The 15,172-nt window shown below is 44.6% G+C and overlaps 1 protein-coding gene across 5 annotated transcripts in view; it reads left to right on the top strand.

The window, feature by feature from the left end:
• The window catches only part of ASXL2 (ASXL transcriptional regulator 2), a 237,837-nt gene that overhangs the window by 26,203 nt on the left and 196,462 nt on the right, over positions 1 to 15,172 (top strand). Inside the window, exon 1 of one of the 5 annotated variants that reach the window (XM_030555058.1) lies at positions 6,586 to 6,844. The exons of 3 other annotated variants lie outside the window; for them this stretch is intronic. Coding sequence is in view for 1 of the 2 variants with exons in the window: in XM_030555055.1 (XP_030410915.1) it covers positions 7,561 to 7,563 (3 nt within the window). In the remaining variant the exon portion in view is untranslated. Of the gene's footprint in view, positions 1 to 6,585; positions 6,845 to 7,500; positions 7,564 to 15,172 lie in introns of those variants that run through there. One more of the 5 variants, XM_030555055.1, reaches the window with a different exon arrangement.

The raw sequence follows: 15,172 nt of genomic DNA, 5'->3' as shown, positions 1-15,172 counted from the left end.
GGGACATTGTGGAACATCACGATAAAAAACTTGGTTAATGGTCCTCTCACACTCATGAAAGCGCTACATGCAAGAAAGCACATCCTATTAGCTTGAGTTCTGGAAGAAGGAAATAAAGATAGATGAAAAAAGTTCATGTCAGCTCTGTTTTGCTGTTTGGACTCTCACAGGGCTGGAGCTAAGAAACCGAAGCAGAGATCCCCAGCGTCAACCTGGGTTAACTCTGAATGTCTTTTAGGGCTGACACATTACTACAACTCTGCCACCTTTTGGAACCATAGACTGTAACTCATCTGTGTATATATCAGGGGTGACCAAACTTATTGACCCTCCGAGCCACATAGGACAGTCTTCAGAAGTTCGAGAGCTGGGCGTGCCCCACTGGGCAGAAGCCAGAGGCGATGCGTGTGTGTGTGGGCACGTAGGGTCACATGCCCCCTGGATATTTGCCAGGGTTTGCTGGTCTGGCTCAGTCACATGGTGCCTTTGGGCCCCCTCCCTGCACAGCAGCTACTGGAGCTGGCAAGCTGGGAGCTGCAACTGCAGGGAGAGGCAGTGGCAAAAGCTGGGAGCTGCAGGGAGAGCAGCTGCTGTTGCCTCTTCTCTGGGTGCTAAAGCAGCAGACCCTCCCTGCAGCTTCCAGCTGTTGGCCGCTGCCTCTCCATGTGGAGCTAACACTTGGGAGCTGCAATGTCCGAGGGTAAGGAGAGGGTGTAACGCACTGTTGGGGAGGAGGTAAACCTTTAAAATTATGCAATCTCTTTCCCCCCTCCAACACCCCACAAGCAGGCACCAGTTGTTTTTGGCAGAAGTCCCTAGCGCAGGGCAGAAGCCCTGAGCTCATCCCCCAGTCTGGTAGGCAGCGAATGAATGTGGTGGTGTGGGCTCTGTGAGCTAAACTCCGATGGTAAAAGAGCCGCATGCAGCTCACGAGCCGCAGTTTGGCCATCCCTGGTATATATGTTACCTGCTTTATCCTGTAAATAACTCACTTCTCTGTTCTTGTTAATAAATCTTAAGCTTACTGTAGGACTGGCTACTAGCATTGTCTTTGGTGAAGACAAAGCAGTTAATCTTCATTAGTTAGGAGGTTGAGGTAAACCCTAGGCACCCCCATTGTCTTCACCTTGACATTCTAACGTTCAGTAAGAGCATACCTATCTTCTTTGAGTAGTGTCCCTATGGGTGCTCCACTTAAGGTGTGCATGTGCCCCTGGTGCCTTTGATTGGAGACTTCTCATAGCAACGTCGGTATGGCCCGCTCATACGTGTTACTCAGTCTCGTGCTCCATGCTGTGGTTATATAGCACTGCATGGGTGAACCACCCTCTGTTCCTTCTCAACCACCTTGGCCTGAGATTGAGCTTTAGCAGTTGTCCACATTGAGTTTTACCTCAACTGTGTTCCTTTAGTTCTTTTAGTGGTTAATAGGAGTTTTAGCTTTAATAGTTTAAAAAAAAACTTTTCGAAATAGTTTTTTTTTTTTTCGGGGGAAGGTGGAGGAGGAGCGAGAGAGCGTGCACTTTTAGACAGTTTCTCCCCTTCTGGGATTTTTTACTTTACTGGGAGAGCATTCCTGGTTTTCTTAGTTTCAAAGTTGCCTATCGTGTTGGGAGGTAATCCAGGTTAGTGCTAGATACTCCCAGTGCATCTGTTGCCTTGGAGAATTTCATATTTCTCAGTAGTGCAGCTTCCGTCTGGCATTAAAATCTAGGGTCAGGAAAAGATAGGTCTCATGCTCCTGATGGAGAGCTCTCTGAGCTTGGTCTTTGACCCTGGCCTGAGGCCCCCATATGCCATTTTTTAGTAAGTTCACTGTCTCCGAACTGCACTTCTGGAGAGCATATGAGAGGTGTCTTCGGTCCCTCTTAGAAGACTCCCAAAGACTGTCCCTCAAGTTCTCCAGGCAGATAATCTACCTCAAAAAAGTTAGTATCTAAAGGCTGCAGCCACTTCAGCACCCACTGCTCTCCAATCTGGTGCTTACATGGCTGCTGGCTCCTCAGGTATTGAGGACACAGCCAAAAATAAAGAGTGTGAAGTCCAGGGCTCAGAGAGGTTATTGGTACTGTCAACAGAGCGAGGCATCAAGAAGAGCGCTACTGCTTCTCACCTGGTACCAGAGAAGCTAACTGGGGCTCAGTCTGGACTCTCTTCAGAACAGTCAAGATTCATGGTACTGTCAGTCAGCTCTCTCAGCCGCTATCACTTCGGCACAGGCCATTAGCTTGTAAAATTCGTGGTGATGGGGGAGGTCCTGGATGATTGGAAAATGGCAAATATAATGGCCATCTTTTAAAAAAGAGAAGAAGGAGAATCCAGGGAAATTCAGACCCGTCAGCCTCACCTCAGTCCATGGAAAAATCATGGAGCAGGTCATCAAGGAATCCATTTTGAAGCACTTGGAGGAGAGGAAAGTGATCAGGAACAGTCAAGATGGATTCACCAAGGGCAAGTCATGCCTGACCAACCTGATTTCCTTCTATGATGAGATAACTGTCTCTGTGGATATGAGGAAAGCAGTGGATATGATACATATTGACTTTAGCAAAGCTTTTGATACAGTCTCCCACAGTATTCTTGCCAGCAAGTTATAGTAGTATGGGTTGAATGAATGGACTGTAAGGTGGACAGAAAGCTGGCTAGATCATCGGTCTCAGTGGGTAGTGATCAATGGCTCAATGTCTAGTTGGCAGCCAGTATCAAGTGGAGTGCCCTAGGGGTCCGTCCAGTGGTTGGTTTTATTCAACATCTTCATTAATGAACTGGATGATGGGATGGATTGCACCCTCAGCAAGTTCACGGATGACACTAAGCTGCGGGGAGAGGTAGATACGATGAAGGGTAGGGATAGTGTCCAGAGTGGCATAGACAAACTGGAGGATTGGGCCAAAAGAAATCTGATGGGGTTCAACAAGGGCAAGTTCAGAGTCCTGTACTTAAGACGGAAGAATCCCATGCACTGCTACAGGCTAGGGACTGACTGGCTAAGCAGCAGTTCTGCAGAAAAGGACCTGGGGATTACAGTGGACGAGAAGCTGGATATGAGTCAACAGTGTGCGCTTGTTGCCAAGAAGGATAACGGTATATTGGGCTGTATTAGTAGGAACATTGCCAGCAGATTGAGGGAAGTGATTATTCCCCTCTATTTGACACTAGTGAGGCCACATCTGGAATATTGCATCTAATTTTGTGCACACACACCCCGCTCCCCCTGCCCAAAAGGATGTAGGCAAATTGGAGAAAGTCCAGCAGAAGGTAATGAAAATGATTAGGGGGCTGAGGCACATGACTTATGAGATGCTGATTGAACTGGGCTTATCAGGTCTGCAGAAGAGAAGAGTGAGGGGGGATTTGGTAGCAGCCATCAACTACCCGAAGTGGGATTCCAAAGAGGATGGAGTTCAGCTGTTCTCAGTGCTGGCAGATGACAGAACAAGGAGTAATGGTCTCAAGTTCCAGTGGGGGAGGTCTAGGTTGTATATTAGGAAAGGCTATTTCACTAGGAGGGTGGTGAAGCACTGGAATGGGTTACCTTGGTGGCGGTGGAATCACAATCCTTAGAGGTTTTTTAAGGCCTGCTTGCCAAAGCCCTGGCTGGGATGATTTAGCTGGGGTTGGTCCTGCTTTGAGTAGCGGGTTGGAGTAAATGACCTCCTGAGGTCTATTCCAACCATAATTTTCTATGATTCACTGACATGGAACTGACAACACAATCAGTTCTGTGGGAGTTTTGTTTACCCTAAGACTTTGCTGTGTTCAAGATACCTGACTCACCATTGCTCGGCTGTGATATACTCTTGGCATCAGGATTTCCTGATCTCTGGATGTTTGCCTGGTACTGATGGTTTCACCTCATGTTTCTTCCAGTGCTCCACTGCTACAGATTGATTTGGAAGAGGAGGATTCTGATGAAGATCTTGCCTCAGTCTCCCAAATATCTGTGCAAGGCTCTCCTCTCCATTCCTACAGAGGTTCTTTTGAAAAGGTTTGGGAGGAGATTGGTATCACTTGTAAGAGAGGACCACAACCACCATCTTGCTGGTATGAACACCCATAGATGCCTCCACCCTCTGCCATATGCACCACCTGTTTTGCCAGACTGGGACCCTTGAGTGACCTATCACCAGCAATTCCTTAGGGCTTCTGTCACGGACTCACATATCTTGCCCACTTGTGGCCCCGTGCGGTCCGTGGGGGGTGCCCCTTTCAGTGCGAGAGCCCTTCTCGGGGGTCCACTCTCTCCCGGGGTCAGGCCCATCCACCTCCCGGAGCTGCACCTCTCTGAACCTTAGCACACCTGTTTCTCATTGTGGGCCCCCGCAGGGAGTCCACTCACTCTGGACCTCCGAGGCCTTCACCCCTGAAGGGGTTGATGCAACCCTGTTCTCTAGACTGGGTAAAACAGGAGGGTTTATTGAGAGTTCAGCACAGCACAGGAAACTCGCAGGGCCTCAGGCCTGGCCTCTCTCAGCACAGCATATCCCAGTCTCCCTGCATCCCCGGTGGGCCCTGCCTGCTCCCCCTCTCCAGTCCAGAGCCCCTCTGCTTCTCAGCTGGGCATCCGATATCTCCGGCCCCAAGCCCCGCCTCTGTCCATTATCTTCTTTCCAGGTAAACAGGGTTGTAAACAGGGTGGCCTGGCCGCCACCTCCTCTCAGCCCTCCTCTGGCTGGAACCAACTGGTCAGGTGACCGGGGTCCTCTCTTTGCAGCCCATTGTCCTTTCACAGGCCAGAACCGGCTGTGACTCCTGCCGCTGCGTCTCCAGGTCACCAGTTGCTGGGGTATCCATCCTCCAGGCCATCGGCTTAGGTCCAGAGTTCCTTCTCTGGTCCTCTGTAACAACAAACTCTCTCTCCTCTCACCTCGTTAAACCAGTAACGCCCGGGGGCAATGAGTCCTACTCCCTCTGCATGCAAACTATTGGAACACACGGAAAAACCCAAGAAAACCACCCACTTCATCACAGCTTTGAGCACCACCCATCACAGAGATGGGCAGCCTTTATCCTCCTCCTTTAGAAAACCACAATTCTGCCTACATGCAAGAGACCGGATAAGAAATATTATGTTCCATCTAAGGACTCAATTTTTATTCTTCATCCGTCTCCTAACACTTTGGTCATTGCAGCTAACGAACATGGGAAGCAGCACCATACTAAATCCACGCCCTGCAAGAAGGATCACAAGCACCTTGACTTGTTTGGTATAAAACTGTATTTTTCAGTTACTTACAATTCTGAATCACCAGTTTGCAGGCTTTAATGGTGAAATAGAATCATATGTATTAAACCAAGCTGAACTGCTTTATTAAGCATCTACTAGCAGAACATAGAGAGCAGTTCCAGGCAATTATTGCAGAAGGCCAACTGCTCACCAAAACATCTCTGCAGGCCTCCCTCAACACTGCTGAGACTGCTGCCTTTTCAATTTCTATATTGGTAGGTAGTTATAAGGAGGGCCTCCTGGTTTCAGCTCTCACAATTTCCAAAGGGGGTCCAAAATACGGCCAAATACCTCCTTTTTGATGGGCCTAAACTGTTGGAAGACAACACGGACGAATCTCTGCACACGTTAAAGGACTCCAGGGCTATTTTATATTTTCTTGGTCTGTCCACCTGCTCACAAGAGATGCACCCGATGTCTGCGCACCCACAAGAGGCAGAGGTTCCAAAGAAGAAAACAACTCACTTCTTGACCCTTGACCGTCCAACCTTCTAACTCCAAGCACCAATTTTTACAGGGTTATTGAGGTCCTGAGGTACCAGCCCTATTCTTACTAGCTGCATTGATTCACTTGCCTGTCTTCCTTCGATGACCGCCTTTACTACTTCTGGCAGACTTGAGAGTCAATCACTAGCTCAGTGGTTTGAGCATTGGCCTGCTAAACCCAGAGTTGTGAGTTGAATCCTTGAGGGGGCCAGTTAGGGATCTGGGGCAAAAATCTGTCTGGGGATTGGGCCTGCTTTGAGCAGGGGGGTTGAACTAGTTGACCTCCTGAAGTCCCTTCCAACCCTAACATTCTGTGTATTGACAGTTCAACTTCCAATCTACCATCCTAAACCTCACCTAGGCAAAGAAGAGGTTCTGTTACACACAGGAGAGCCATCCTTCTCTCTTGACAGGACTAAACCTTTCAGTAAGGCTACCAAATTTTATCTCAATCTCCAGAACGATCAAAAGGGTCTACAATTTCTAAACAAAAACTTTCCAAGTGGCTATCCAATTGCATTAATTGTCGCTACGAATCATAAATTCTAAGCACCCACAGACATACAAACTCACTCGACAAGGTCTATTTCCACCTCTTTCAAAAATAGTCTCATCATTGAAATAGATGTAGAATTGTGACTTGGACCTCTGTACAAAAGTTTGCCAAGCTCTGTGCAATAACTCATGACTCTGCTTCCGATGCCGTGTTTGGCTCAGCCATACTTTCCTCGATATTGAAGTCGGCTCTGAAGCCCCCTCTTCCTTAAGAGGAGCTGCTTGGTAGTCACTTAGAGTGGAGCACCCAGGGCTACTTGAAGAAGGAAATATGGTTACTTAACCTGTGCAGTAACTGTGTTTCTTCAAGATGCGTGCCCTTTTTGGGTGCTCCACTACCTGCCTTCCTTCCCCTCTGCTTTGGTGTTCTTTGCTATGGAACTTGGTGTAGGGAAGGAGCTGAGGGCAGTTTGCCCGTGCTGCATCCTGTATAACAGCACAGAGCACGAGACTGCGTGGGCTGAATGGATACCGCTGTGAAAAATCTCTGATCAAAGGTCCAGGGGACACAAGCGCACCTAGAGTGGAGCACCTCTAGGGGGACACATCTTTAAGAACTACAGTTTGGTGCACAGAGTGAGTAACCATTTCTTTTCCTAGTGAAGGCAGGGACATAAAGTTATTAAAAGGTAGATTAATTTAAACTGTTTTGATTCTAATCACTGATCTGATTTGAATTATTTTAATTCAACGAGCAGGAAACCTCAGTTTAAAAGAACAGATTTTAATCTTGTTTTGCATTTCTACTTTTTAGGGGAATGGAGCCGCAGCCGAGGTTGGGGGCTGGTGTGGGGCCAGGAGCGGAGCTGCACTGAGTCTGGCGATGTGGCCAGGCGGTTGGCGGTGGGGCTGGAGCAGAGCTGGGGGTGGGAAGGGGCTGGCTGGCCTGACCCCTCCATACTCCCCTTGGGGGGGGTGCCCCACACTTTGAGAACCTCTGTTCTGAAATTGTTACACAGCAGGAACTTCATGCTATCGATAGAGTGAAGCCATGGAGACGAAAACAAGTTATAATCCATCAGGTCACTCAGCTTTCTTTGCTTCCTGTCACTCCATTTGAGGTTGACTCAAATTTATTAACCTTTTTTTTTTTTTCCTTTTTTTCTTTTTTTAAGATTACATTGACACAAATAGTATGCAGCATTGTAGCCGTTTTGGTACCAGGATATTGGAGACAAGGTGGAGGAGGTAGTATCTCTTACTGGACGAACTTCTGTTGGTTAGAGGGACAAGCTTTCAAGCTTATACCGAGCTCTTCTTCGGGTTGTAGAGGAGAGACATGTCTTCAGTTCATGGTGAGAGAGACAGGGAATCCCAGCTTTCCAGTGCTGTGTGCAGTGTTGGGAGGGCTCTCTCCAGGATGGACTGAGATAGCAGACTATAAAACCGGATCTCATACCTATGTAACTTTCTTTTTGTGCCCTTTCTAGGCTGTTCTCGGGAGTGGAGAAATAGAAAACACTTAAAATTTATTAAAAGGAAACTTTGCAAGCTCTGTGCAAAAGAAGAGCTTGTTTGAGTTTGGTGTTTGGTCAGATTGATCCACGGCATAGTTTGGCCTGTTGGTACTGTCATGCAGTAATTTGTATTCTAAAGACTCTGCGTAACAGCGGCATGGGTTCTGTGTGATCTGTTGATCGAGGGTTTAGCTCCAGTTCAGCTCCCTGCCTGGCTCACGTGCTTGGGAGGAGGGTTAGAAAAGTGCAGAGAATGTCTTGAAGGTGAAGCTCCACACCCAGGATCCCAGGACTCTGTTGAATGCAGTTTTGTTTACTTTCTGATGTGGTTTACTTCCTTGTTCCTAAACAGTAACTCTATGTAGAAAGTCTTACTGACTGCAGCTAAAGTAGTCTCCTGTGATTTACCAGTTCAGACACTACAAGGTAGTTAAAGCTAAAACTGCAGATTATGTACTACTTACAAACATGTACAAATACCTAACAGAAGCATTTAATGAATTCTTTTTCAGTTTCCTGGGATCTTTTATTTACATTTAAACATCTTGTTACAGTATTTACATCCTGATCTCTTCAGTCTTGTGCAGTGCAGTACAGGCAGGAGGTGCAACAAACTATAATACAATGAGCTGGAGTCTATTTTCACTATCCTAGCTTTATAGATTTCAAAGCCAGAAAGGACCCATTGTGATAATCTAGTCTGACCTACTGTGTAGCTGAGGCCATAGACTTTCCCCAACAGAATTCCTAGAGCAGATGGTTTAGAAAAATACCCAATATTGTTACCCAATTTTGATTTAAAAATTGTCAGCGATGATCTTTCTGTCTGTCTCTCTCTGCTAGATTGAAAAGTCTGTTATCAAATACTTATTCCCCATATAGGTGCTTTATAGAAATCGACACCCCTTAACCTTCTCTTGTTAAGCTAAATAGATTAGACTCAAGGAGTTCAATCACTATAAAGCATATTTTCTAGTCCCTTAATCATTCTCATGGCTCTTCTCTGAGATCTCTCTAATTTATCAACATCCTTATTGAGTCCTGGTCATCAGAACTGCACACAGTATTCCTGCAGCAGTCACGCCAGGGTCAAATTCAGAGGTATAATAACCTTGTTACTCCTACTTGTGATTCCCCTGTATATGCATCCTAGGAACGCATTAGGTTTTTTGACCACAGCATCACAGTGGGAGCTCATGTTCAACTGATTATCCACCATGACGTCCAAAGCTTTTTCAGAGTCACTGTTTCCCGGGGTAGACCATCTTGTAAATATGACCTACGTTCTTTGTTCCTAGCTAGATACTGTCATAGGTTTCACCCCCACTCTGGACTTTAGAGTACAGATATGAGGACCTGCATGTGAACCCCTAAGCTGAATTACCAGCTTAGATCTGGTTTTGCTGCCACCACTCCCAATTACTAACTCCCTTCCTTGAGTGGTCTTGAGAGACTTCATCACCAGTTTCCTGGTGAACACCGATCCAACGCCTTGGATCTTAACAGAAGGAGAATTTAACCACCGCCCTTTTTTTCCCCCACCAATTCCTAGTGAGTCCAGATCCAACCCCTTTGGATCTTAACACAAGGAAAAATCAATCAGGTTCTTAAAAGTAAGACTTTTAATTAAAGAAAAGAAAGGTAAAAGAAGAAAAACCTCTGGGAGAGATTAGCATACCAGCTACTCTCACAGACAACAGATTCAAAACACAGAGGATGTTCCCCTGGGCAAAAACTTAGTACACAAAAGAATTTCCAATTTGATTATTTCTCTAATTGCACAAAGACAAGATCACAAAAAGAAAATAAACGTAAACCTATTTATTCTTTTCTAAAACTTACTACTCTGATAGGAAGCTGGTTTCTTGATTTCCCCCCCCCCCCCACGCCGGCTGAAACTGACTTTAAACAAAGGAAACTTCCCTCCTTCCTGTTGGAACATCTTGTTCCCTCATTGGTTCCTCTGGTCAGGTGTCAGCTAGGCTAGGTGAACTTCTTAACCCTTTGCAGGTAAAAGAGGCATTAACCCCCAACTATCTGTTTATGACAGATATATTTGGATTTAATGGTATTAAAATGCATATTGTTTGCTAGCGCCCAGTTTGCCAAGTGATCCAAATCGCTTTGTGTCACTGACTATTCTGTTCACTATTTACTAGTCTCCCAATTTTTGTAGTACACTGAAAAACTGGTCCTGTTTTTATCAATGATTTTGTTTTCTTCCAAGTTTATTAATAAAAATGTTAACTAATGTCAGACCAAGGACCAATCCCTGTGGGACCCTATTAGAAACACCCCTATTAAGTGATAATTCCCCACTTACAATTTACTTTTTGAGACCTATCAGTTGGCATACAGTAAATGGATTAAAAGATGGCTAAGTTAGTTTTATATTCTAGTTTTTTTAATCAGAAAGTCATGCTGTACTAAGTCAAACGCCTTGCAGAAGTCTATTACATCAGTAGAATTACCTTTATCCTCCAAACTTGTAATCTCATCGAAAAAGATATCCAGCTAGCTTGACAGGACCAGTTTTTGCATAAACCCATTTTGATTGGCATTAATTATATTACATTTCTGTATTAATTGAGTTCAGTATCAGCTGCTCCATTACCTTGTCCAGGATCTATGTCAGACTGACAGGCCTATAATTATCTGGGTATCCCATTTATCCTTTTTAAATATTGATACAACATTAGCTTTCTTCCAGTTGTCTGGAACTTCTTCCCCAGTTTTCAAAGACTTATTGAAATTCATCATTAATGGTGCAGTGAGCTCCTCGGCTAGCTCTTCTAACATTCTTGTATGCAAGTTATTTGCCCCTGCTGATTTAAAAATGTCTATTTTTTTAGTAGCTTCTGTTTAACACCCTTCTGTGATACAAGTGGAATGGAAAGAGTTCAGTACTATTTAAAATGGAGAACATAAAGAATGAAACATAGTTTGGTCAGCTTTCAGATTTAATAATCTGTGGTGTCACTAATAATATGCCTAAAATGATTGATCTAGGTTTTTCTTTTAGTTCCACTTTGTATTTCATTCTTCTAATGCGCTGACCCTAGAGATGGACAAATTAAAGCTGGTCAGGCCTGCTGCAGCAGACTTAGATGGGGCATGGAGTAGAATGGACATGCTAACACTCCTTAATCCCCAGCCAAGAGCAACTGCAGTAGAGACACCAGTCAGACATGCAAGATGTGGGATGCCTTCATAGCCCAAAGTGGTCTTTAACATCAAATGTAATCTTCATTGAATGTTACTGACTGTGATAACTGATTTTCTCAGCCTTGTCTACACTGGGAAAATAAGGTATATTTAGCAAATGTTAGGTAACCCATGTGTGACAGTCTGTACCCCTATGTTCACCATTTTAAAGGCTCTGATAAATTTTGTACAAAGTATCCCTTGTGAGGTATCATTTGAAAACTTAAAATTTGCTGATCATTGTTGTTCTGGGCAAATGTGTGGCAACGTTGTACGTAAAGTCATAAAATTGTGCTGAATAAGATATGTTCCAAGTCTACGGAAGCAGCTTTCTCACACCACCTCAGATTCCAGAAATCTCTTTGCTGTCTGTCATGCAACCTGTCTTCTTTCAAATGCCTCCTCAAGACTTGGTTCTTCCAGTTAGTCTTACTTTGCTAATCTCCATTTCTGTAAGATTTTTCATCACTGAAAGGGCAAGCATCAGCACTGCATCAGCGCAGCTGCACCGATGTAGCTGAGCCGCTGTAGCACATTTGGTGAAGACGCGCTGTGCAGATGGAAGAGTGCTCTCCCATATGTATAATTACTCCACGTTTGTTGAGAAGCAAAAACTGTATTGGCAGGAGAGTATCTTCACGTGCTTTTTCACATGCCTGAGCAACCTAAGTTATATCGACTTAGGCTATAGTGTAGAATTGCCCAAAATGTATGTTCACTTACAATTAAAATCTATAACCTGTTCGTACACAACTAAAAGGAACTCACAAATCATATCCCATGATCTTGTAGGGTTCAAACTAGGGCTGTCAAGTGAATAAAAAAATTAATCGCGATTAATTGCGCTGTTAAACAGTAACAGAATACCATTTATTTAAATATTTTTGGATGTTTTCTACATTTTCAAATTGATTTTAATTACAACACAAATACAAAGGGTACAATGCTCACTTTTGTATTTATTTTTTATTACAAATATTTGCACTGTAAAAACAAAACAAGTAGTATTTTTCAATTCACCCAATACAAGTACTATAGTGCAATCTGTCATGAAAGTTGAACTTAAAAATGTAGAATTATGTACAAAAAATGTATTAAAAAATAAAACAATGTAAAACTTTAGAGCTTACAAATCCACTCAGTCCTACTTCTTGTTCAGCCAATCACTCAGACAAACAAGATTGTTTACATTTTCAGGATATAATGCTGCCTGCTTCTTGTTAACAGTGTCACCTGAAAGCGAGCACAGGCGTTCGCATGGCACTGTTGTAGCCGGTGTCACAAGATATTTACGTGCCAGATGCGCTAAAGATTCATATGTCCCTTCATGCTTCAACCACCATTTCAGAGGACATGCGTCCATACTGACGATGGGTTCTGCTAGATAACGATCCAAAGCAGTGTGGACCAGCGCATGTTCATTTTCATCATCTGACTCAGATGCCACCAGCAGAAGTTTGATTTTCTTTTTTTGTGGTTTGGGTTCTGTAGTTTCTGCATCACAGTGTTGCTCTTTTAATACTTCTGAAAGTATGCTCCAGACCTCATCCCTCTCAGACTTTAGAAGGCATTTCAGATGCATAAATCTTGGGATGAGTAGTGTAGCTATCTGTATAAATCTCACATTGGTACCTTCTTTGCATTTTGTCAAATGTGCAGTGAAAGTGTTCTTAAAATGAACAACGTGCTGGTCAACATCAGAGACTGCTGTAACATGAAATATATGGCAGAATGCAGGTAAAACAGAGTAGGAGACATCCAATTCTCCCCCAGGAAGTTCAGTCACAAATTTAATTAATGCATTATTTTTTAAACAAGCATCATCAGCATGGAAACATGTCCTCTGGAATGATGGCTGAAGCACGAAGGGACATATGAATCTAGTGCATCTGGCACGTAAATATCTTCTAACGCCAGCTACAACAGTGCCATGCAAATGCCTGTTCTCACTTTCAGGTGACATTGTAATTAGGAGATGGGCAGCAGTGTCTCCCGTAAATGTAAACAAACTTGTTTCTTTTAGCAATTGGCTGAACAAGAAGTAGGCCTGAGCGGACTTTTAGGCTCTAAAGTTTTACATTGTTTTGTTTTTCAGTGCAGGTGTGTGTGTGTGTGTGTGTGTGTGTGTGTGTGTGTGTGTGTGTGTGTGTGTGTGTGTGTGTGTGTGTAAAAAAAAAAATCTACATTTGTAAATCTACACTTTAACGATAAAGAGATTTTGCTACAGTACTTGTATGAGATGAATTGAAAAATACTGATTGTACTAACCTCGTTATCTCTAGACTCATTCTTGCCTGCATATTTATACCTGCCGCTGGAAATTTCCACCATATGCGTCTGACGAAGTGGGTATTCACCCACGAAAGCTTATGGTCCAATACATCTGTTAGTCTGTAAGGTGCCACGGGACTCTCTGCCACTTTTTACAGATCCAGACTAACATGACTACCCCTCTGATACTGTTTCTTTTGTTTATCATTATTACAGTGCAAATATTTGTAATAAAAATAATATAAAGCGAGCACTGTACTCTTTGTATTCTGTGTTCTAATTGACATTGATATATTTGAAAACGTAGAAAAAAATCCAAAAATATTTAATAAATTTCAATTGGTATTCTATTAACAGTGCAATGAATCGCGATAATTTTTTTAATCATGATTAATTTGAGTTAATTGTGTGAGTTAACTGCAATTAATCGACAGCCCTAGTTTTAACACCTGACCTTCTCATCCATCTTTTCCTTTTATTCATCTCTTGCTGTCCTTGTCTAGATTAGGCAGTCCTGTCCTTGTGCTGGGGAGTTCACAATATTTTAGATCAGCGGTTCTCAAACTGGGGGTCAGGACCCCACTGTAATGGGGTCACCAGGGCTGGTGTTAGACTTGCTGGGGCCTAGCGCTGAAGCTCAAGCCCCCAAAGCCTGAGCCCTACTGCCTGGGGCCAAAGCTGAAGCCCAAGGGCTTTAGCCCTGGATGATGGGACTCAAGCTGTTAGCTTTGGCCCCCCTGCCCAGAGGCAGGGCTCAGGCTTTGGCCTCTAGGGCCGTATAGTAATTTTTGTTGTCAGAAAGGGGTTGCGGTGCAATGAACTTTTTAAGGCTTTTCTGTTGTTCCTCTCATTGTTTGTGTTTCAATGCGAAGTATTAATACTATTGCTGCCTGTTGCCAAGAGGGAGCAGAGTTGTCTCTCCTGTACTCCTTTCCCTACTGGCTTTGTCTGAGCTTCAGAACTAACTTTCCCTTCCTACTCTTCTTTTATCCTTGCCTCTGTGTATTCCAGGTGAGATTCCTATGCTTGGAACCCTTCCCTTGATGGTCCCCCGGACCTCCAGACTCTTTGAAGTCTCTCTGTTAGAATACACTTCTTCCAGGTGCCTTTCAAAAAAATGTTGCAAACTGCAGCCTTTCTGATGCCTGCATCCAGTGGTCTGTATTCTGGATCTGTTGGCTGCCTTTTTGGACTAAAGCTGTCCGTGTCAAGTGCTTAACACACTTCAGATGCTGCGGAGGCTGGAGAATGGGGAAAGGGGCAGTGCACTTCCGGGGGGTGGGGGGAGGGGCAGGGGGAGGCATTTTTGTGGAACAGAAATGCAGATGTTCCAAAGTGTTTGTTTTCAGTTTGTTTTGATTGTTTCAGCTGCTCCCAGTGACACAGATCTTGGGAGCTAGTTTCCTGTCGCAGCTTAGTACCTGTTTCCTTATACCTAAGACTGATCTGCCACAGTTTAAAAAAGAAAATATGGACCTCATTGGCAGTACTACTTTAACATGGCTCACTGCCTTTTTCGGAAGCCCCTTCTTTTCAATCTCAGGGTATGTCTACATCTAAAATTTTGCAGCGCTGGTTGTTACAGCTGTATTAGTACAGCTGTATAGGGCCAGCGCTGCAGAGTGGCCACACTTACAGCAACCAGCGCTGCAAGTGGTGTTAGATGTGGCCATACTGCAGCACTGTTGGGCGGCTTCAAGAGGAGTTCGGGGAACGCGAGAGCAAACCGGGGAAGGAGACCAGCTTCGCCGCGGTTTGCTCTCGCGTTCCCCGAACCCCCCTGCAAACCGCAGGGAAGGAGACCTGCTTGCACGGAGGTTCGGGGAACGCGAGAGCAAACCGGGGAAGGAGACCAGCTTCGCCGTGGTTTGCTCTCGCGTTCCCCGAACCCCCTGCAAACCGCAGGGAAGGAGACCTGCTTGTTCGGGAACGCGAGAGCAAACCGGGGAAGGAGACCAGCTTCGCCGCGGTT

This window comes from Gopherus evgoodei, chromosome 3, assembly GCF_007399415.2.
Source record: "Gopherus evgoodei ecotype Sinaloan lineage chromosome 3, rGopEvg1_v1.p, whole genome shotgun sequence".
Classification (NCBI taxonomy): Eukaryota; Metazoa; Chordata; order Testudines; family Testudinidae; genus Gopherus; species Gopherus evgoodei.
Note: the sequence above shows the minus strand (reverse complement) of the source record. Positions and strands in the feature narration are given on the sequence as shown.